The sequence below is a fragment of the Hermetia illucens genome, chromosome 1 (genome assembly GCF_905115235.1).
Source record: "Hermetia illucens chromosome 1, iHerIll2.2.curated.20191125, whole genome shotgun sequence".
NCBI classification, from domain to species: domain Eukaryota; kingdom Metazoa; phylum Arthropoda; class Insecta; order Diptera; family Stratiomyidae; genus Hermetia; species Hermetia illucens.
In genome coordinates, this window is record NC_051849.1 from 135,409,599 (window position 1) to 135,434,558 (window position 24,960).

General features: G+C 38.4%; 1 protein-coding gene across 1 annotated transcript in view; it reads left to right on the plus strand.

The window, feature by feature from the left end:
* Nucleotides 1-24,563, plus strand: part of LOC119661780 (protein phosphatase 1 regulatory subunit 14B) — a 150,653-nt gene extending 126,090 nt beyond the window's left edge. Inside the window, exons 3-6 of the mRNA XM_038071260.1 lie at nucleotides 19,682-20,033; nucleotides 20,133-20,207; nucleotides 23,247-23,288; nucleotides 23,349-24,563. Coding sequence (XP_037927188.1) covers nucleotides 19,821-20,033; nucleotides 20,133-20,207; nucleotides 23,247-23,288; nucleotides 23,349-23,390 — 372 coding nt within the window. The 5' untranslated portion in view covers nucleotides 19,682-19,820 and the 3' untranslated portion in view covers nucleotides 23,391-24,563. The remainder of the gene's footprint in view (nucleotides 1-19,681; nucleotides 20,034-20,132; nucleotides 20,208-23,246; nucleotides 23,289-23,348) is intronic.
* Nucleotides 24,564-24,960: the final 397 nt, after the last annotated feature.

Below are 24,960 nucleotides of genomic sequence, written 5' to 3' on the forward strand. Positions count from 1 at the left end.
ATTAAAGTGGATTTGCTCCATATCGAGACCACGTTTTTCCCCATTTAATGTGTAATATGTGCGAATTTCCATAATTAACGCCATCATTTTTACATGTCAATTGAAAGCTAACATAATGAAGAGATTAACGTCGTTCCGATAAGAAATCCTTTGGAAAAGTATAGAAGTACAATTCTCCGGGAAATCGTTGAGAAATGGTACCGTATTCTTAAAGAAAATGACGAAGACGTTTGTGCTGTAATGGTTGTAAGAGTATGCGAAAGGTTTTACGAGAAAGGGATTAAAAGGCCCCCAATTGAAATCAATGAAAAAAAGTGTATTTGAAGGAGAGAGCTTGTATCGAAAGATATGTATCCTTTCTTGTAATTAAATGTAAATATAAAGCTACAATTTAAAACAATAAATGAACTAATCGAAAATCGCTGAAAGGTTTGGTGTGATTTATAAGTGCACAGCTATCTCAATTGTATGTAGCTAAAAACCAAAAAGGGCAGCATACTATCATTAAGTTTATTTGAGCATGCCTCGCGGTGGGGGTATTCTGTAGCCTACACATCACATAGGAGCACCATTAATTTTTTTTTAGATTTTTTGGCCTGGTCATTCCTGAGAATGGCTCCTTGATTTTATGCATTTTTAAACCCCCCCACCCCCTTCCAAAGTCGACGTCAAAACCATTTTACACAAAAGCTTAAGAGTTAATAAAACAAAGAGCTATTTTATTTATTATTCTAACCTAAACTGTCCTCTAGTGACAATATGTTTATGATCCCTAACTAACTATTTCCAACAAGGTTTCACTTCTTCTTTAGCTATGCTAATTAAAGTTTGTATGTCGGTAATGGTCCGGATAGCTCAGTGGTTAGAGCACAAGGCTGTCGTACGAAAGATCGCGGTTCAAATCTCACTGGTGGCAGTGGAATTTGTATCGTGATTTAACGTCGGATACCAGTCGACTCAGCTCACAATGTTGACCACATTGCCTCCAACAGGGTACTGTACTCCTGTAGAGTATCGTTACGGTCTTGAATGAAGTGCTCTAACACACTTCAAGGGCCTGATCCAATATGGATTGTTGCGCCAACGATTATTATTATTATATCGGTAGTTAGTAATATAATGTAACTTTATGTTACGTGTGTATGTAGTCAATCATTTTAATAAATAAATTAATAATAAATTAATTTTAATTGAATGGAATTCTAAACTGAATACTTTTGTTAACAAATTTCAAAATATGGTTTTGCCCTAAAATTAAAAAATAATAAAGTACTAAAGGCATTGACGTATTTTTACTGAAATTAATTAAAAAATTGTTCTAGAATACGTTTTTCCGTTTGTTTTTCCATTACATTTCTACTCTTATTAAAACGCAACAGTCGTTGGCAAACATAAGTGGATTACAATTTCATTTTCGTTTTGTCATTGTTATAATTCCCTATCGGAACCTTTCTCTTACTTCATTGCTTATATCATTCGAGTTTTTAAGGGAACAATCCAAATGTTATTTGAGCTTGGGTAATCATATGATTTAGAGGGTAACCTTAAATTTTTCTAACAATTTGCATTCACAAGTTGTACAACATTGTACAATGCTATATGACTCAATAAAAAATTCTCACATAATATATACTTTCTAGTGATTCGCAGGAAAGTCTTTAAATTGGAAAATTATCAAAACTTTGATTCACACAGACAAGTTATGAAGAATCAATGCGGTCACACAGATATTCCATATTTTAATTATGCATTTAAACTCATTTCTAATATGGTCGATAATAGAATATGTCAATACTTCTGGAAAACGATTTCACAAAATTTCTATATGGGACTGTAGAAGCAAGAGCCATTTTTAGGGTTTTATGTGAAACAAAATATTAGGATCGATCCAATGTCTGTCCATCCGTCTGTTACAACCGTTTACTCGTAAACGGCTGAACTAATTGTTACCAAATTTGGTGAGCACATGTGGTCTGTCAATCCTTTTACATATAATGGGTGGTATCATTTTGTACCGGGTTGAAGGAAGGGGGTTCCTCATACATGTGAGAGAGAGTGGATATTTTTTTTACAGATTATGATCATTTGGGGTAGTTTCCAAAATGAGTCCTGCCTCACTTTAAGTGGGTACATTTTGACTCGTTACTCGTGCACGTTGCAATTCACGCCAAAACTAATGTCAGTTTTGCTAATCGAGACCTTTCATTTGATACCCCACACGACTATATCCGGTGAATTTTTTTTTAAACCCCCTTTTCCATGTAACTCCACCTAAATTTATGTCACTGTATGCGTGGGATTTCTTAGTTCCCATCTGTCCACCAAATTTCGTTCGGATCGATTCGGCCGTTTTGGAGAAAAGTGTGTATGACAGACAGACAGGCCGATCGATTTTAATAAGGTGTTGTTTTACACAAAAACTTCTTTGCGACCCTATTCATATGAACTTACTTCGTGATGGTATTGACGCATCGATATGGGACGATGACGTCATACACGTTGTAATTCACAAACAAGTCGGAATACCGGAAGCTCGCGCTTCGGGTATAAAGGTTTTGTGTTCATCTTATGTAAGAAATTTCAACGCACATTTTTCTATCCGTATATAGCTACAAACCCAACATATTGCTTCATATTTTTCCAAACTACGAGACATACGTACATATTACAGCCATAGATATTACGTTCACCCTAAACAAACAAACTGCCTATTTCCGAATACCCTACACATATATGCACGTATATAAATTGATCGTACCCATATTTCCGATTTACTTCTTATATCTATCTGAATAGGCACTACCCACAAAGTTCATTAGCACGCATATACTATATACTTACATACACAATTGATATTCATATACAAATGACTAAAAAACTAAAACAAAATAATTCTTTGGGACCCCATTCATAAGAACTCATTTGGTTGTGATATTGGCGAATTGATATGTGATGATGACGTCATGCAGTCATGCATGAAGAGTGCCCAAAATTCACAAAAAATGGTAAAGTTTTACCCCCTATAACTTTGTCAATAATAGTTGGATTTTCTTCAAACTTGACTAGCTTATGCATTATGTTCTTTATTATACGCATGCCAAATTTTGTACTTCTGGGATGAATATAAGGGGGGTTGCCGGGTAAATTTCTAAAGTGTGGAAATATACTATTATTAACTTTATTTGTGCAGATATCGGAACTGGATATATTTTGAGGCCTAGATTTCGTAGAGATGCACTATTGAGATTTTTTTCAGATTTTTCGGTTGGATAGGTTCTGAGTGGTTAGAGCGCAAGGCTGTCGTACGGAAGGTCGCGGTTCAAATCTCACTGGTGGCAGTGGAATTTGTATCGTGATTTGACGTCGGATACCAGTCGACTCAGCTGTGAATGAGTACCTGAGTCAAATCAGGGTAATAATCTCGGGCGAGCGCAATGCTGACCACATTGCCTCCTAGTGTACCGTTACGGTCTTGAATGAAGTGCTCTAACACACTTCAAGGCCCTGATCCAACATGGATTGTTGCGCCAACGATTATTATTATTAGGTTCTAAGAACGAGACCTGTTACACTTTTTGGGGGTCATATTTTGAGCCCTCACTCCCCTATGTTTCACCCAATATCAAATATTGAACCAGTTTCGAAAAGTACTAATTGAGACCTTTCATTTGATACCCCACATGGCCACATTTTATGAAAAAAAATTTTGTTCCCTCCTTTCACATGTATGGGGAGTCCCCCCTTAAACTTAACACAAAATGGCGTCAGTTGCTGCACGTAAAGGGAACGGCAGATTACATACTCCTACCAATTTTCGTGACAATCGGTTCAGCCGTTTCCGAATAAATCGGGTGTGACAGACAGACAGACAGACAGACGGACAGACAGACATCGAATCGATTCTAATAAGGTTTTGTTTCACACAAAACCTTAAAAATGACAAAATTTCACCCCCTATAACCTTGTTAATAATAATTGGATTTTCTTCAAACTTGGCCAAATTGTGCATTATGTTACCCCTTACATCCATTTTGTACTTCTAAAATGGTCATAAGGGGGGTTTATAAAATGTGGAAATATACTATTATTTACTTTATTTGTACAGATATTGGAACTGGATTTATTTTGAGGCCTAGATTTCGTACAGATGCACCACTGTAATTTTTTTTGAGATTTTTCGGTTGGATAGGTTCTGAGAACGAGACCTGTTACACTTTTTGATGGTCATATTTTGAACCTTCACTCCCCTATGTTTCACCCGATATCAAATATGGAACCAGTTTCGAAAAGTACTAATTGAGCCCTTTCATTTGGTACCACCCCGCATGAACACATTTTATGAAAAAAAAATTTTGCACCCTCCATTCACATGAATGGTGAGCCCCCTTTGAACTTAACACAAAATGGCGCCACTTGCTGTATGCAAAAGGAACAACAAATCACACGATCTTACCAATTTTCGTGACAATCGGTCTAGCAGGTGTGACAAACATCGACCACTCGATTCTAATAAGGTTTTGTTTATAGTTTATAGTCCCTGAAACTGGTGCATCAAAATAATTTATCCACTATTTTCCATTCCATTCCTGAGAAATTCTAATGCCCGTATATCTTCTACTACTTGCTGCAAAGGGCAGGTCTTCTTGATCAAACAGATACATTTTTGTGAAATATTACTAATGAAAACAGTTTGAACCCACTTTCCAGTTATTAGAAGCTAGTAAGAATACTAACAACATACTAGATATTATATACATAACTGAGTATGATATCAGACTATTCATTTTAATGTATTAGGCGTCATTTATAGAAAAAGTCGAATTGTCTGTCATTCTCTGGATAGCCGATTGTAGTTAGATGTTGTGCAGCTTTGGGCAAGAAACGACGATAGAAGTCTAGCATGCTCAAAACCCTTCGCAGATCCATGACTGTTTTAGGTTGTGGGAAGTCTGATGACTTGGACCTTGTCTGGATCCGGTTGTATTCCCTCATCATGTATCATGTAGCTTAAAAACATTACCTGCTGTTGAAGGAATTTTCAGCTTTAAGCACAAGACCTCAAGGAGACGTTGGAAAATACATTCGAGATGCTCCAAATAGTCAGACTCGGAAGAAGAGGTGACTAAAACATCATCCAAGTACACGAAACACAATATAACCTTCGAGAAGATGTGAGAGCCAGTAATGCAGATGTGGTGCTGTGGTTCATGCTTTGCTGGTTGCGAGTGACTAATTTCGGTAGTTATGTTGCTGTATTTTTGAAGTAGTGCACGAATGCGAGGGTCAGCTACTTTTTCAAAAATGATTGAAACGCTGACAGTAGAGCAGGTGGCTAGTTTTCCTCAAGACCTGCGGGAAGTAACGAGATCTATAAGAGACCTATTCTGCAGATCCACTAACAATCCATAGTGACCCAGAAAATATGCGCCTAATATGGGACTGCTGATATCCACTACAACATAACGCCATCAAAATGTTCGCCGAAGTCCCAGGCTTAGTCTCCTTGCCTTTAGCTGTAAGTGTAAATGGAATCAGTGTATAATTCCATGATACCGGAAGAACTTAAATATCTGCGCCGATGTCGATCAGATAATGGCGCTTACTTAAGGGATCGTCAATGCCTATTTGTCTGAACCCAAGATCAAAGGCTCATGCGTGATTGTGTTGTTTACCGAGGCGTGCAGTCTTTTGAGTTATAGCCAAACGGCAGCTGGCATCCCCTCAAACAGATGCATTCCTAGCCGTATTCGTTGATGCCTCAGCCATCGCAGTAGGTGCTGCGCTTCACCAAAAGTTGAACCAAGTCTGGCAGTCGTTGAGCTTCTTTTCCAGGAAATTGAATATAGCTCAACAGAACTACAGCACCTACGATCGTGAACTATTAGCTGTGTACATGACAATAAAGTACCTCCGATACTCCGTAGAAGGTAGGCCGTTCGCAGTGTTCACGGACCACAAGCTTCTTATCTTCGTTTTTAAGCAGAAGCCTGAAAAGGCGTCCCCTCGCCAACTCCGGCACCTGCCCTTCATAAGCCAGTTGACTTCGGATATCCAGCAAGTGTCAGGCAAGGATAATGTAGTTGCTGACGCGCGTTTCTCCGAGGCACAGAAGATGATGCAGTGCTCAGTTTCCCCCTTTTCGGCTCAACTTCCGAAATATTCTACGAGGCCTCTGACGTAGGCCATATATTCTGGCTGCTTTTTGCAAAGAAGTATTCCCTGCAGTATATGATCTTGCGCACTCAGACTTTCGGACAATGAATCGGCTTGTCACTAACAAGTATTTCTGGTCCTGAATGAATAAGAATGTTAACTCCTGGCCCAGACAGTTCATCGCGTGCCAGAAGTGCTCATTCCCTCGGTCTACAAATCGTTTTCACACGATCCACATCGACATTATGGGCCCCTTGAAAGATTTGTATGACTTCAAGTATTGCCTCACAATCATCGATAAGTTTACGTGGTGGCCTGAGGCAATACCTCTGGTCGACATTTCCACACAATCGTGCGCCGAGGCCGTTTGTCGGACGGATGGCACGCTCTGTAGTTCCGGCCGAAATCATTACTGAACAGGGAATGCAGTTCTAGTCTATCCTGTTCTGGAAGTTGAGCCAACTCCTGGGCTTCAAGCGCCTTCGGACGACTGCGTAATACCCGCAATGTGGATGTTTCCCGGAAGTCCTTGTAACAACATATAAAGTGTTGAACGGAGGAGAGCACTTCTTTAAAATTTCAGTGCCAGGAATTGGGTTTTGTCGCTGTCAACCAGCATCAGCTGGGGGTGGGGTAGTATTGAGGCGTTGCAGTGTGGAATTGATTAACGAAGTTTCGTCTGAGCTCCGAACTAGAGCAGCGTATTTCGTCACGAAGCGTGGGTTGGTAGCCACGAAGCTGGCAGAGCAACCGTATGTAATTAGTCTGCGATGACAAGTAAAAAAAAGATGAATTGCGATCTAACAAATTTTTGAATTTGAATTTGAAAATATTGATTTTTTGAAATTTTAAGGATTAATATAAAAATGTAAAAGATTTTTCAATTTTTAATAGTCTTAATTAAATGTAAAGAATTTCCTCATATAATGGTTGTATGTCTACGTCTAAGAACTAATATATAATTAATGAGTTGTTATTTAATAAAAACCCAAAAACCACTAAAGCTTCTCAGTCGTAAAACCACAAACTAGTCAGAACACACATCAGGAAAATTTGCCTGATGCATTTCGCTGACATCGTATCTATGGGAATTTAGGGAATGAAACCCGCACGGCTAATCAGCTGTTGAGGGAAATTGTTTTCCGGTCAGTAGAAAATTTAAATTAATTTATTAGACCATTTTGAGGTGTAGATTTTATACAACGGCATCTTCGAAATTTTCTTATCATTGAATAGATTCTGAGAACTGTTTTACTTTATTATGCGGTCATTTTCAACCGTAGGCAATTTCACCATACTTTCGCATCTATTTGGAGTCAACGCAACAGAAAACCGTGCAACCAATTAAAAAGTTGGTCAGTACTGTAGTTCACTTGAAGTCAAATATCTCGAAAGCCATATGATATTTTTAAATGAGTTATGGGTGTTTTCTATCGTTATTATTATTTTATTAATTCTGTTAGACAGAAATATTACAGAATAAAATAAAAAGGCGAGCGTTTATCGCTACCAAAAAAGTGCAATGCTGACCACATTGCCTCCTATAGGATACTCTATCCTGTAGTGTACCGTTACGGTCTTGAATGAAGTGCTCTAATACACTTCAAGGCTCTGATCTAATTGCATTGTTGCGACAAGGATTATTATTATTATTATTAAAAAAAAAAACTTGGACACTTCAAGTTATCATTTTATATCACCATACTTAATGCGATTGCTGCTCAAAAGGAGGTACCGTTATGTTTCGTGTTGTATTTAGAACTTCTGGATTCCTTGTCGTATACGGTATCCACTAGACGTTGCAAGTATCGTGCATTAAAGGGCCAAAAATGAACAATGAGCAGCTGTTCTGCGACTCCAATGAGCTGATCATTAAATATTTTAAAGGCATTCAGAAAATAGCTCAAAAACAAAAAAGCTCAAGTTTACTCTTCATTACCCAATAAAAAACTGACGAAAGTGGCTCTGTTTCTCACAAGACAGGTGGTGATTGAAAATCTAGTCGGAGCAAACAAAACGACAGATTCTGCGAAACATAAGGAACAGCTCCAAGCCAACTGCAGTATCCATTGCAAAGAATTTTGGCAGACAGGTATTATATAATAACAGTTCTTTACAGAGAGGCACTAAAGGCGTATACTCCAAAGAAGAAGCCATTGCTTTCCTAAAGAAATATTGAGAAAAACGAGTTGAATATGCTCGAGAGTTTGTTAATAAGACAGAAAAGCTTTGGGAAAACGTTACTTTTTTGCGACGAGTCTAAATACAACATTTCTGGTTCCGAGAGTCTGCAATTGGTGTGGAGAAGGGTGGCCACTGCCTTAGAAGATCGTAATATCGAGACAACAGTTAAACATGGAGGTGTGCCAGTATCATAATCTGCGGTATTCTGGCGTCCAAGACTAGGATTACTGCTTATAATCCAACAAAACGTCACTAAAATAAGTTGACATACCAAATGAGTACATACCAGCTACGGTTGCCATATTGGGCTTGCCATCTGATATAATGATAGATCATTGCAATGATTTGAATGAATTACATGAAAGATATCTGGAGGTTTATTCCTGCAGAAGTTACCGGAAAACTTCTAGGATTAATGGAATGGATGGATGGATGGCTGGTCACCACATTAAATAATAATTTACACAGTTGTCATCATAAATTTGTTCTCTTTGCATTAAATCAAATCCAAGTTTTTTTTGGTTTCATAAAACGCTCCTTTTCTGTTTAAAATAAAATTAATCAAATAATAATAACTGTAGAAAATGTACATACAAATGCATTTATTTTCACCAATAGATTATTCAAAGTGTGTTGCAGTAACTGTCCCGCTTTTTAATTGGCTGACTGTTTCACAGACCAGGTAATCTCACCAAATTCAGTGACATGAGGCTTAGTCGTTTTCGAGGAAATAGGACGTGAAAAGCAGGCAGATAGGCATCGACTCGAGTTGAATTTGGTAATCAAAAATCCTGAAAGATTTAATTTGAAGCACCCTCACCTTGCACTGTATTTGCGGTAAACAGCAACAACAGCTCAGCTAAGAGAAATTGGTTTAAGGGAATTAAGTGAGGGAAGCCATAACTCCATATAGGAAGATGGCCCAATCACGTATGTATCAAAGCTAGAACATTCGGTTCTATCGACGTGTAGCGTTTCTTTCCACTAATGATGCTTAAAATAATTTTCAATGAGAGGCTTTTGTTAAATTATAAGTGTTTCCAAACTAAGTCAAGTATTAGTAGAATTACTTTTCCTAGATTGTGTCCCGCCATCTCATTACTTCTCAGCAATGTAAATCACATAGAATGACAAACAATTTCCATTATTCAGTTGACGCCCACTTTCGCTCTTCATGCCAAGAGAAGTGTACATTTAAAATCATAAATTTTACCGCTGTTGGTCAACAGTTTGTCTAACTGTTCCGCAAGTTACAATGTATTGAACGTTCTCCTTAAGTACTGTCAAGTACGCTGAACCCTGATCATAGCCTTAGAAGAAATGCGGGTTGAGTTCACATATGCAATGACGTGTGGGATTCAGATCTGGCTTTCAATTTCGTCTGTTGCAGTGAAGTCATTCCAAGAACTTTTATTTTTAACAGTGACAAAATCGTAGAAGTCGAATGTAGCAGTCTTAATCACTGCATCTATTGGATTTGCTCATCGTTCCAAATAAGACTAGGTAATTTATCGACGTAATTTGAGAGCGCCGAATGAAATTATCTTTTGCATATACGGAAATCTGATTATTGTTTGTGAAACGAGAGCATTTCCGAATCGGTCAGGTATTATATTCTTTAGTCACCAAGTCTCGACGAGAATGGTAACGGAACTCTTAAAATGAACCAACAGAAAGGATATCTTACGAACTGATCATATCTAGGAAAGTACCAGCTATCACTTATTATTTTAATATATTGAAGAAATTATCGAAATAACTGGTTAGATCTGATGGAACTAACTTCCATGTTGTGATCGAGATATTGCTATCTAAATTTTCCTTGTCAATGTGAAGATTTTTTAAATGTGGACTTTTAACCAAATTTCTAGTAATTTCGGATAAGTCAATTTCTGAATGCAGATTTTTTATTATTATTAATTAAAAATGCAAATGGAATGTCAAATGTCACGATACGCTTCAAATAAGTTGTCAAGTGCTAAAAATTTAGTGGGATATGCATAAGAGTGAGTTTAATAATAATAATCGTTGGCGCAACAATCCAATTGGTACACTAAAGGGTTAGAGTACTCTATAGGAGGCAATGTGGTCAGCATTACGTTCTCCTGGGATTATTACCCTGATTTGACTCAGGTACTCCTTCGCAGCTGACTCGACTGATATCCGACGTCAAATTACTGTCGCCAGTGAGATTTGAACCGCGACCTTCCTTAGGACAGCCTTGTGCTCTAACTACTGAGCTATCCGAACAAAGTGGGTTTGGTTTCTTATATATGCCTGCTTTGGGCCCTAATTAGGACAACATTTGGCTATTTGCTTTGTTGCGAGAATCTATTTACACTTTCTCCTCGCGGAAGAGATCTTACAAAGCAATCCTAAAAACATGCTTGCCGCGTTCAAAAATAACCGGAAAAAACACCTGACTCTGTGCAATACCGTGCTATAACCTAGATCCAAATCCTAGACTTTCGATATTCAGTTCGATAGTCTGGAAAATGTAAACACAGCCATTGTGCCATTGTTGGGAACGAAATTTTACCCGGTGTGATTCAATACTTTTCCAGTCCGATGAATCGTTGTTTTACAGCCCTAATTGAATACATAACATTAAAATTAAAATGAAAGTTCGAATTCGGTTAGTTCTTACAAGAAGCTTATTTTTCTTGTTGTGCAAATACCTCTGTTCCAGTTGATTGTCTTCATTTCCGCAGTGTGGATGTTCATAGGTCACATTACACATGGACATGATAGAAAATAAAACAGCAGAGGTAAAAAGCAATTTTTTTTGCATGAACCTAAATACGATAATATAAAAGTACTACTTGTACCTCTTTGTCACATTTTTTAGTACCATAATTTTTGCGCTTCCCGCAACACTATGTATGATGTCAAGCGATGACGGCTTTACGGTTTCTTACCAGAATTTATTGGGAGAACAACACGATTGTCAACATCTAGTAATCGGAGTCCATCGATGAATTGGCAAGAACTACTCCTGTCAATCCTCCTACAGTGAATATCGCTTGACATTTTTGAAAAGTTTGGGTGCAAGCCCTAAGCGAGGGGTCCGTGGACCAGGAAAGAGGGAGTAAGCCATCAATCTCAAAAAAAAAAATACTATGTATGATGCCTTAGGCGGCAAATTGACACGAAATAGCAAACTTTGACCAACTATAACTTTATCAGTAATATTAGGATTTATATTAAACTTTCCATTATTAAGCTCTGTATAATCTTTTTGCTCATGTCATATTTCGTATAGGAGGGTGAGGGTGTTTTTAATAAATTTCTCAGATATAGTAATATACAAATATTAAATTATTTGTAGAAATATTGAAGTGGGAACTATCCGGAGTCCAGTCGACCAAAAACATTGGAAGGAAGTTTCGCTCCAATTGCTCCGCTTCGCCATCATGGTGGACTCAAGACTCCCTCAATCCCAAAACAGACAAAAAATAGTTCTACTTCGGTCGGCTTGGGAGTGAACTTACTAAGGGGTAGTTCGTCTAAATATAATTTACTCCCGCGTTGTGTTTGCACCTGCCGCCAAGTAAATGACGGACTCTCTCAATCGAACAACAAAAAATTGCTTGCCATTTTGGTCTCATTGAGGTAAAAAGAGAAAGAAATTTTAGAAAAATTTGGAATAAATAAAATCTTCTGTATTCGCACAGCGTGATTGGAGCAGTTAAATCACACGTGACGTGGCGCAAGTGTTCCGATGGTGCGACCAGGGACGTTAACGCTTTTTTGCCAACCAGGATTATCATCACCAAGGTCGCAACAACCGGTATCCGGTCTAGGCATGCCTTAGTAAGGGACTCCACATACCCCGGTTTTGCGCCGAGGTCCATCAATTCGATATTCTACCATAGATATTACCCTTATAGACTTTGTGGGTTGGATCATCCTCATCCATACCGATTAGGTGACCCGCCCATCGCAACCTATTGAGCCGGATTTTATCCACAACCGGACGGTCATGGTATCGCTCAAAGATTTCATCGTTATGTAGGCTACGAAATCGTCCATCCTCGTGTAGGGGGCCAAAAATTCTTCGAGGGATTCTTCTCTCAAACACGGCCAAGAGTTCGTAATTTTTGTTGCTAAGAACCCAGGTTTCCGAGGTATGTGTTCCTGGACTGGCAAAATTATAGAATGGGACAGTAAGAGCTTTGACCCTATAGTGAGATTTTTCGAGAGAAACTGTTTTTGTAAGCTGAAATAGGCTCTGTTGGCTGCCAATGATCGTGCGCGGATTTCATTCTCATAGTTATTATCGGTTGTGATTTTCGACCCTAAATAGAAAAAAAATTTAATGGTTTCAAAGTTGTAGTCTCCTATCTTTATTGTTTTAGTTTGACCAGTACGATTCGATGTTGATGGTTCTCTGTTCTTTAGCGCTGACATTGCTACCATGTACTTCGTCTTGTCTTCTTTGGTGTGCAGTCCGAGTTCTCGCGCCGCCTGTTCGATCTGGTTGAAGGTAGGCTGTACATCTAGGGTTGTTTTTCCATAATTTCAATATCGTCAGCGTAGGCCAGCAGTTGGGTGGACTTGAAGGAGATGGTGCCTCTTGCATTGACATCACTTTCTCCAGGGCCAGGTTAAAGAGCATACATGATAGGGCATCCCTCTGTCTGAGACCGTTATTGATGTTGAATGGTCTCGAGAGTGATCTTGCTGCTTTTCTCTGGCCTCGCACATTGGTCAGGGTCAGACTATTCAATCTTATCAATTTCGTCGGAATACCGAATTCTCTCATGGACGTGTAAAGTTTTACTCTGGCTATGCTGTCATAGGCGGCCTTGAATTTGATGAAAATATGGTGCAATTGATGGCCGTATTTCAATAGTTTTTCTATCGCTTGCCGCAGAGAGAAAATCTGATCTGTTGCTGATTTGCCTGGAGTGAAGCCTCTTTGGTATGGGGCTATCCGGCCTAGCAAGATAGGGGAGAATATTTTATAAACGGCGCTCAGCAACGTGATACCTCTATAATTACTGCACTGGGTGATATCCCCCTTTTCATGTATAGGACCAGGATTATGGGCAGCTTAAAAGGTGAAAGGAACACTTTACCGTACGCAGTTAAGTTTCATCTCATGCAGTTGAAATGACAAGTTACCGTTGCATATAGATATGTGCTTCTCCAAACGATAGTGAAATTATTTCTGCCATCAATACGCTCAAGCGAGGCAAATTCGCGGCAGTTTCTGCAGAGTTGCGACTTCCACTCATCTGTAAGTCCTGGGAATCCGAAACCGAGTTTTGGGGAGTGTGTGTGAAAAGTGAATGGAAGAAAATGATGAACGCCATGATTCCGAGGAAGGGCACTCACCTTGAATACGACAATTGGACGACATTTGTCAGCTCTTTGTTCTTCTTACAAAGATAATAGCTAAAATAACGTAACGCAACGTATCAGAAAACACCTCGAAAGTTTGATCGACAAACAACAAGTTGGTTTCCAGTTTTAATCCTCCGTCATGTGCTGTATCTAGGTGAAATTTCGGAGGAAGTCCAAAGCGTATATTGAATATAGTTTGAATTGAATAGTTTTACTGAAAAGAGTTCATACTTCTTCCAAGGGGTAGCTTCTCGTTTTAACTTTCTGAAGATATGATGCCCAAAGCCCCTTGGTATACCCCAGCGATCTACGGCACGACGAGACGACGGAGCAAGCCATGGAATCGTGGCGCCTCCTTAATGTTCGACCTATCCACTGTCACTTCCGTCTTCTGATCACATTGTACATGTATGTACAATTGGAACCGCAGGGCACCCAAATATTCTTGCATAAGAAACTCATATTTGAAACGCCCAACTGCCGATTTTCCACTTTTCGGCTGTCACGACGATCGAGCATTCATGTTTTTCTAGTAACATTTGTTGGACTTAGCTAATAACTTCAGGCCTTACCTCTATTAAGGAGATAAATTAAAATCTTTTCGCTTTTATCCATGTAGATCCTTCTTCGGCTGGAGTTATATGAACTGTAGCCATACTACCATTTCTCGTTGATTTTATCTCTTTTAAATCACTCGGTTCATTTGTTCTCATTCAAATATAACCTCCCTTGATCCTGAAAATTTCACTTCAGAGAAAAATGACAAATGCAACTTTCATTAAAAATCATAAATATCAACAAGAAAAGTTGGGTTTTTGAGTAAGTTCCTCGGGAAACTAGAATAATTAACAGTTATTCAATTTTCTTCAGTTTTTTAGCTAATTAAAATTTTCAAATTTTTTCGCCTTAGTAATAATTACGAAGTTCCATTTAGTTTCCCAATCTAGCTCGTAACCTTGTCAAAGAGCACATTGATTACTTACTAACCATCCTACTTGTCACACGCGCTACACTAATCGCGAAAACATTTGTGGTATGCATTGATTTAAAGCTTCACACATTATTAAGCTGATTAGCTCATTATCTGATCAAAAATGCTATTGATGCAAATACTCGCATGTTCATGAGATGTTTCTTAACTTTTTTCATCTCTTGTCTTTCTATGTATAACATTTCTTGATAAGTTCAAGATGACTTATTTGTACTTTGAAAATGTTCTGATGTCATTTGATACGTATGGACGGAAAATTAAAATTAATTAAAATTAATTAAAATCGGTAAAACAATGCAGCTTTGCCTTTCAGGAGAATTGATACATGGTACTCTTAACTTCAATCACAGGACAACTAAATGAATGCTAGGAATCGATCCATTTTAGAACAATCGTTCTTCGTCGCCGATACCACGGTAGCCCAATTCGAACCAAGATCCCTCAACAACAGAACAGTGCCCTTCTGATTTGCACTAATGCATTTCTGATGTGTCTTTTCCAATTATTTCGATAATTACCTTCCTTTGCTTTCTATTCTGTGAAAGCTGTACCAGCAGAAATAATCTTACTGCACATTGATAGCCGCGCTGAGAATGAACTGTTACAATAAAAAGAAGATAACTAGAGCACCCAATCGAGAGGGAAAACAGTAATGAGTGTATAGGAATTGTCAAATTCTTTTGCTCTGGACCACAGTAGATCTACTATAGGCAGTACCCTTACAAAAATGACCCCACTTGCAAATGGGCTTGTAGAAGCTTATCTGTACACATCAGAGACGCTAAACAAGGAAAAGGCATAATCTTCGTCAAATCGTATTGGTAAGAGAGAGATCGGTGAGCTTTTGCTATTCTGATACTACGGCGTGCTCACCCATATAGCAAAAAGTTGTTTCACGTATTCACTTATACATAAGCAAAAACTTGCCAATCTCACCAATACATTGGCAAGTCCGGGCGGTATGTCAAACACAGCTGATCGGGTTTTCGGTACATCTCGCTCATGCTCAATGGCAAAACAATTTGAAATCGTGCGTACTCGCACTGATTTCCCCCCTTGAGGGGCAAGGGGGAGTGAGGTAGCTGTCTAGTATCTAACTGTGCTCTGGACGTCAATTCTCTAGTACAATTGCTCTTTAACATTTCTCTTACTATTCTCTTTTTAAAAGTTGGAATAACATGTCTTCAATTGCTATTACATCTATTGCCTTCCTGCAAGACTCCTAGCCGGTCTAATTGGAAAATTCCATTTATTTTCTCTTTTTCAATATATACCTCTCCCTTCCCTCCCTCTCCACCGTTGATTGGGTTAAAAAAATTAAACCCTCGTCAGGTGAAAAACGTTTGAAACTCCTCAAACATTTGGACAACGCATCAAACACGCCCATACATTCGCAAATTATTATGTAGCACATTCGATACACAATTTGTTTTCCAGTGTATGCACGCTATTACATGCGATGAGTGGTTTCATTTTGGTTGCAACTGAAGGAATGCGGGGACTCAATTACTTCAAGGACCCACTCTCAAAAACTATCCAACGGAAACCTCACGCACATGGTATCTAGGCCCCAAAGTATCCTCCGTTGGGATATCTGCTCAAATAAAGTTAATAATAGTATATTATAAGCAGCATATTGAAAGGTTTGGTGGAAATCCCATTGTTATAAGCAAAGTTATAGCAGGTCACAATTGCTACTTTGTCAGTACCACATCGAATTGAATATTGGGATATTATTCCCCTTTCCTCAATAATCCGATTGAAGAACTCACTGAGCCGGTCCCAGCTCTGCTTTCTAGAGCTCAAATGCGATGTCATTAGGTCCTATTGCTTTCCGCGATTTCATTCGTATTCTTGCCATCTATGCGTTGCGACCTGTTGATTGGTAAGCAAAGCATCGTTCATTAACCCAACAGCAGATTCCGATGTCCTGAGTGCGTCGGTGTCGGCTTTTGACAAGTCGATATAGATCTCTCTCCCCGTTCGGAGTTTCCAATTTATCGTAAAGATATTTGTGGTGGACCGCTGGGGTAACAGCGATCGCTTTCTTTGCTTCCCGATTGTTATTCTTGTAAATTTGCCAAAAAACTAATTCGGAACACTCATTTATTAATTAAAATGGTCTCAAAATTGAATTCTCACAAGACAGAAAAGAAAACGCGGTGATTGGCTAGCACTTCATGTAACGACACGGAGCGAGTGATTTGAATCTCATTTACGTGAAAGCATACGGTTTAGTGTTTGTTAGTTGTGACGTAATCAATCAGTTTTCAACAGAAAGGTGGGGAATTATTGCGTTAAAGGACAATTCTTGAATTTGCCTTACATTTCGGCAGTAATGGTAGCAACCTACATAGCAAATTCTAGTAAGTACTTCTCCGGAAACAAAGGTGTCAAAACGGAAATTTCAATATGTTGTTTACCGCATACTAATTATGCATAGTGGAATAGAATAGTGGTAAAACGTACGTTCACATCCCCCAAAATAATGGATTTGCACTGAACTTTGTGATTTAATTTCAATTATACTCATTTATTTCTGCTCCCTTTGCAATTTCGCAGCTGCAGGTCGAATTTTCTCAGGATTGTTACTTGTTACTGTTAAGCCGTTCTGAAGTTTCGGAAGTGGATCTGATGAGATGTATATAAAATTCCCCAAATCTTCTTTCTAAAGCATGAAAAATGAATAATAGTGCCACAAAATCCTAATTCTAAAATTCGGTTACATATTGACAAGAATATAAACCTGACCGCGGAGAAACCGGATTTCGTCGAGGGATGGCGATCCACTTCTTACGAATATCTCTTCTCGGAAGAACTAAACAACCTTTCAGCGGGGTTTTAATGAAGTTATTTGTGCAGCATGGTACGAAACAATATTTCACTGTCCTCCTTGACATTTCACGCACGAAATTAATTTTGATAGTTGGCGTGTGACGTCATACAACTTGGCGCGGGCTTTTCAGTGCGTTGAATTTGGTTGAAATTGAAAATGCTGACAACTTCACACAAACAGTTTTTTTTCCAGAAACGGGTTTTGAGAATTTGCTTAGATGGCACTATAAAAGTGATTCCGTCATTAGTGAAAATAAGGCTGGGGGTCGATTGGTTAGCGTTTTATCGTAAAGAACCGTATGGCACAGGCGACTCCTTTCATGGACCTTCATTTCAACATCGCCACTCCCAAACCAAGTATCTCGATTGATAAACCGCTTACAAGGCTTGATGAACCCGAGGGTTCCGTAGGCGGCCTTGTGGATCGTGTCTTTAATTTGGTTCCAAGATCCTGCGGCATTGGTAATGGTTGGCAATCGTGAAATTATTTCTTCTTCCTTCTCACGAATTCACCACAATTAATTACATCGTGGGCCAGTGCGTTCCTCACGCTGTTTTATTGGTGGCTTGAATCAACCGATGTTGAGGTGCGAAGGTCGCATGGGGAATGGCTTTGCAATCCGTGACGATGTTAAAATGTCGGTGTTATATAACAGTAAACCGCAAACCGACTATGGTTTGCGTTTTACTGTTCGTACTATAAAATTCTGCGACTGCCTTTTCCGCCACATGATTATGAAGGTCGTTCGCAATTATAATATAGTCAGCAGCAGGCACGTTATAGGTCTTTGTATTGAGCAGTTTTGAGAAGGCATCGGGTCGACATGGTTGCGGCGCGTAAGAAGTGAATTGTGCGATCGACTGATATAATAGTGGGCTTCATCAAATGGTCATCAAATTTTTCGACTTCTTTAATGCCAATCGCGGAAACTCTCTGAGATGGCAATGCTGACAGCATATTATGTGCGTGGACTACCAAAATATAAAAGTTTATAGCCGTTTTTACCGCGTTCAGGTTGTATGTTGCGGCTATTGGCACCACGCCATCGAATTTCTTGTAGAGCGCAAATACCAGTTCGCCTTCTGAGGAGGAGTCCTCAGCCTTTCCAGTGAGGGCGCCAATATTTAGTGTACAGACACGCATTTGTTTTCATCATATCAACGGTGCAACAACTGGTATACGGTATAGTTCTGCCTTAGTAAGGAACTCCAGACATCCCAGTTTGGCGCCGAGGTCTACCAATTCACATTTGTTTTGCTCGGACTAATTCACTTCCATTCTGATGCCGTCTATGCATCAAGAACCCTGTCCATTTCTCGAAATGACCGGGACCCCTCCTGCCGCGTCGACTGAGGCGAACGCCCTCGCGTTTCTCCGAAGCTTTGGATATCTCAACACGATCATTTTTGTTTTCAACAAGATTAAATGCATTCGCCAAAATGACGAGAGGAATTGCCCTGAAGTTACACTAGATCAAAATTCTTCGGTCTAAAAAATTACTCTTTATTTTCTTTATTTGTTTTGATATATTTTGGTGATCCTAAATGTCAGTACTGCAGTTTGTTGTTCAAACATGTCAAGTACTTTTCATAGACTCTAACCCTGAAAAGTATTGCAGTTTAATCCAGTATCTTGTGAGAAAATATTTTTTTGGACGCTCCGATATTTGGCATGCTACCTCAAAAGTGATCCTCAAACGGCGAGTAACAAATATAAAGTCTTAAAGCGTCTGTAATTTCTATATCTTGATAGGTTTATTGCTACTACAGAGCTTGCTGTCGTGCGTGACGCATTAAAAACCCCAAATATGCGTTTGTTATCGTTTTCAATAGCACAGATAATTTTTCTCAAAAATTAAAATTTTCACTTAAGAAGGAAACTTACATCAATCATATCTACACCTATCCACCATTTTCTTGATTTATAGGGTTTTTGCGATTTGGTTGATAAAGCATTCATTGATATTTTTGTGCACAAAATTCGGATAAGTGCAACGGTTGGGATCGAAATAAAGTTGCGTTCTCTGATTTGTCAGAAAAGATGAATATTCAAATGTAAGCAATTCGTGAAAGGTCTATCCATCTTCATATTATTTTCTACAACTGCTCTTAATATCGTTAATAGAATTCCTCAAAACTTCACTGATTACTCATATGATTCTCTTTCAGATAGCTTTAGTGGAGACTACAGCTAAGCAGCAGTCATTCATCCAATTCCGTGGTAAATCAAGAGGGTTCCAGCGAATATATCACATCAAGGGAGGCTGCACAATTGATTGGAAGAAAATTGAATTGATCAGTCACCAAGATGCATTGTGGGGTGGAGTCGATGAATGATTGTGAAAGGTCACCAAATCGCACTGGCCTACGTGTCAATTTTAGCGATAAGGGGGAGGTCAAAGAACGACGTGAGAAGTTCTTAACCGCTAAATATGGATCACATCAGATGAGTCTAATACGGAAGCGACTGGCTGTGGAAATGTGGCTCTACGATGAGCTGCAAAAGTTGTTTGATCCGCCTGTAAGTAAAGCAATTGGTAAATGATTGTGTTTTCAACTCAATTTAATTAGTTTGGACGCATCTTCATGACTAACTTATTGTTTGGTTTCGCCATTGCAGACTGAAGCCATTGATGTGGACATCGATGAAATTTTAGACATGGATACCGATGATGTGAGGAGATCTCATCTTGTTGTAAGTTCACCGTTTCGTATCTTAAACAGTTTAGTTATTATGTCAGGAAATGTGTATGTTAGCCACCCACTATGTGGTTTTTGAGTAATTCTGTTGAAAGGCACAGGCATATTAGCTAAGTAGCGCACAAGGTCTTATTGTGACAATGATCGACGGACTCTGGCTTGCATTAACATTTGAAAAGAAGTATAATTGAACGCCATCAAATATTGTCTTACAAAATGTGTGTCTTCTCTGAAGGATGAGATTAAAAACAGTGTAAAGTGGAAGTTTTTTCTTGAGGTTGTTAACCGTACTACAATACGTTTGGTCTCAAATCTCAAAGTACTTCGCCAGTCATGTAACCCACAAAGGAAAGAATTTCAAAATATTATTAGAGAGGTTCAAAGTTTGTAGCATGTTTCCAACTTATGAATCTCTCAAAATAGAAATTTTCAGGAAAACCGAAAAAACAAACAAGCAAAAGTGAGTGACGATATCAACACGCTAAATATTGATACTCGCATTAGTAAGGAGTGGGCTAAATGCCAGACGGTAAACGGCGCTATAGAGGTTAAGGCTTTAAAATATGTAATGAAGCGAGCGTATCGTCTATTTTGTCTACACTCAGGACCTTGTACCTGTCAATTTATAGTTCATCAAACACTTGTCTCATCTTCCCATCCCAATGTCCATGAGAAAAATCATCTCATAAATTTCTCATCGATAGTCGCTAAATTGATAAGAATGCCAATCGGGATGCAAAGAAAATGATTATTTTTATTCGAGCAGCCCGTTTTCCTTGTGCCACACAAACTTATCTGGTATTCATTGAGACAACCCCTCGTCCCACTGGAGCCATTCGAAAAGTAGGGTTAGAAATACGGCAAGTATATCAAAATCAAGTATATTCATTAAGGATGCGCCTTTTTAAGGTTTTGTGCAAAACAAAACCTTATTAAAATCGGTCTACTGTCTGTCTGTCCGTCACACGCATTTTTTTATTACTAACAAAGTTAAAATAAGTCAAATTTGTCGCTTATTTGCAAACCCAAGACTTTTAATGTCAATATCACGGGAATGTGGATATACTTACATAATATATGCATATATTACGTGCTAGGTAATAATGTGACAATGCACACTCAAATGGCTTTATAAAAGAAATACCCAAAGCCTTTCATACCTGAAGCGTCCAGCTTCCGGTTTCCCAATTTGTTGTTATTGTAATGAACCCTGTCACGCGGGATATCCAGTTGCCGCTGTATACGCTACCTTAAGCAAATGGCGTTTTCTAGCATCTCACAACGAAACTAATCTCGTGCAATTGGCCCCATGTAGCACGGTCTGTGAATGAATCTGAATAAAGAGTTTTGGATCACCGACTTCAATGAAACAGATGTTACATGCCGAGAACTGAGCGATTTAATCATTTCGAATCAATGCTATCAGCCAATGCTAAACTGCGCTATGAAATGGCTTCATGCGCCAACGCAATCCGGATGAAGTGGCGATTGACGCATCAACGCACATCTTAAATCTGGTTTGCCTTCCATGGTTTCGAGTACTGATCGACTATCAAAGACAATTAACGGTGTCTTTCGGAGACGGAAACAAAATTGTTGCGTTGGATGAGTGTCTCAAGGCACTATGTCACATCCGCGATTGACATAGAGTTGCACCAATCATAGAAAAATTGCAGGAAAGGCGTCTTGAATGACTATGAAATTCGTGGTTTAGTAGTTGAAGCGCTAGCCTATGATAACGGAAGGTCGCGGTTCAAATTAGACTGGATATCGGATGCAAATCGACTTCGCTATGAATGAGTACCTGACGACGTTGCCTCCTATACTGTTGTTGGATTGTCGCACGAACGATTATTATTAAACAAGTCGGGAAACCGGAAGCTGGACGCTTCAGGTACGAAAGGTTTTGTGTATTTCTTAGTACGTAGCACGTAATATATCCATATATTATGTGAGAGTATCCACTTTCGGGTGATATTGACATTCATAGTCTTCAATTTTCAAAGAAGCAACAAATTTGAGGTATTATAACTTTGTTAGTAATAGTGCGATTTCCACCAAACTTGGTAAGATCATGCTCTATATTATAGCCTATATCACTGCAAAATTTCATGGTACTAGGATGAACTTAAGGAGAGTTTCTAACCAATTACAAAAAATTGTAGTAATATACTATTATTAACTTTATTTAAACAGATATCGGCATGGAAGGTATTTCCGAGGCCAGGCACCATATAGTGGCAGCCCCCTGATTTTTTTCAGATTTTTCGGTTTGGTAGTTTCTGAGAATGGCCCCCTTAAAGAAGTGATCACTTTAAACCCCCCGCGCTACCCACCCTTCCAACGAATGTCAAAACTAAAATCGGCTTTGAAAAGTACTAATCGAGACCTTTAATTTGATTATATTTGATGAAAAAAAAGTTTACACCCCCCTTTTGCATGTATGGGCCCCCCCCCCCTTAAATTCGACGTAAAATGATGTAATTCACTGTATGCGTGAGCGTTCACAGTTCCCACCTTTCTACCAAATTTGGTGTCAATCGCTATAACCGTCTCCGAGAAAAATGCGTGTGACGGACAGACAGACAGACAGACAGTAAACCGATTTTAATAAGGTTTTGTGTTTACACAAAACCTTAAAAAGCACTGGCTAACATTGGCCTGAACATCCAAGTCGATGTGAAGCGACCTAAATGCGGACTGAAACAAGGATGGTTCGATACGCTAGATAGTGATTGAGAATTTCTTCCCTAAACCAAGAAAAAATGCGAATCAGATAAACGAATCTTCACCGCCACTGAATAGGGAAAAGCTAAGGATGAAGAATATTACAAGAAACAGCCTATGTAGGATGTATCGTAGAGTACATTTCGGTTGTATCCCTATTTCTCTCGATTAACTGAAAAAAGTATTGGCCTGGATTGAAAGTTAATAGCAAATCACCTCATTCCCCCAATGTGTTGTGTGTCGTTGCATTATTCTTGCACCAATATTCACATTTTTTTCAAGAATTTTGTCCTTTTTATTTTTTCAGAGCTTGTTATCAGATTGTAAGCGACCGCAAAAAGACATATCGGTAAGGCCAGGCTTAAATGTATCCCCTGAACAAAGGTACTAATGGATTTTCCCTTTGCAGAAATTCATCAGTGACCTCCTCGATCGAGCAAAGACGTTGTAAATATTGCAGAGGGCTGATCGTATCATTACGTATATTTAATTTATAGTTTTATATTTTCCTTAAGAGTAAAATGGAAGTGAAATCATGCAATATATGAGCTCTAATATAGGAAGCATACAATGTGGTTCTACCGACAAGTAAATGTTAATCATAGAAATAATGGATAGTCATATACTCGAAAATTGCAACAAAACTAAAAATCAACACAAATATTCTCAACGTCGAGTTGCTTTAAGTTACACATTTTGTTAAAAATAGACCTAGTGGAATACGTATGTCATTTTTACTGCATTAAGTGGATCTGTTCGCCTAGTTTGAAGATATGTGTATGCAGATCTGAATCAGGAATATCATCCAAAGATTATTCTCAATTTGATGGCCTAGGCTGGCCTACTGCCAAAATAATAATTATGTTTTTAGTGGAGTTAGATTTTAAAATATTTATAAAGCCAAATTGTCATCAAGTCTTTGCGCACGATTAATTTCTGCTTTCGAGATGGCTGCTAATCGGTTGCTCAATAAATAACAAAGGTTTTTGTATAACGTCCCGTTGTGTTGTTTTGATATTTGTAACACGTGGTTTTCGGTTATTCTACTAAACAGAAACAGAATCTGACATAAACGATATCAAAGATTTTACCCCGTGAACACATTCGATTTCCGAGATCTATCAGGATTTTTTGCAGATTTATTACTCACACGCAACGTCCGTCTGAAAATTAACGAAAACAAAACATTTTTGATACAAACGAGGTTTTTGAATATTAAACAATTTGAATCATATTCACGGAAATATGAGATGGAATTTCTTTCGGAATAGTGCTATTTTGTAATCAGCAAATTAGTCGCAAACTTTTCAAAATTAACATGGAAAACGAAGAAATGATCAAAACACATAAGATTGCATAATAATGGAGTGAAATTTATTTTGCATCAACTTTACATCATAACACATGACTTAGACATAGTGCGATATTTTGTAGCTGTAATCAATAGCATTTTTATAGATAATTGCATGGAAATACACAGAGGAAAATGTTCATAAAAATTTGAAGATATTATCCGATAAATATTCAGTAGGTGCTAAGATTGTGAATTTTGAATCGATGTGAGCAATTTTTAGTATTTAAAATCACCAATAAAATATCATTTTGTTGAAGGCTTTTTGACATAGACTTTGTATTTGATTCGCTGCTTCATTTAGCACAGGTGACGAAAATTCTATGCAGAATGCACCTCTAAATATTTCCTTCCTATAATTTAAACGGTCTTTTTGCATTACATTTATTTTTGGGCCTTTCCACTTAACAGAAAATTACAAACAGTTATCAAATATTAGATCTAAAAAGCGATTTGTATCCTTCGCCGCCGATTGGGAATAGAGAGCTAGTAACTACTTACTGTACTTTCCTTATAGTACATCTCCTCTTCAGACGATGGTACTGACTTGTGTGAAAGCTTCCTGCCCGCTTCAACTAATTAATTTTGTCTTTTATGGCTAAGATCCTCAAATCAGAGTGAATATTGAAGTTTCTAATATACCACGGTAATCATTTGCAGTATCTTAGAT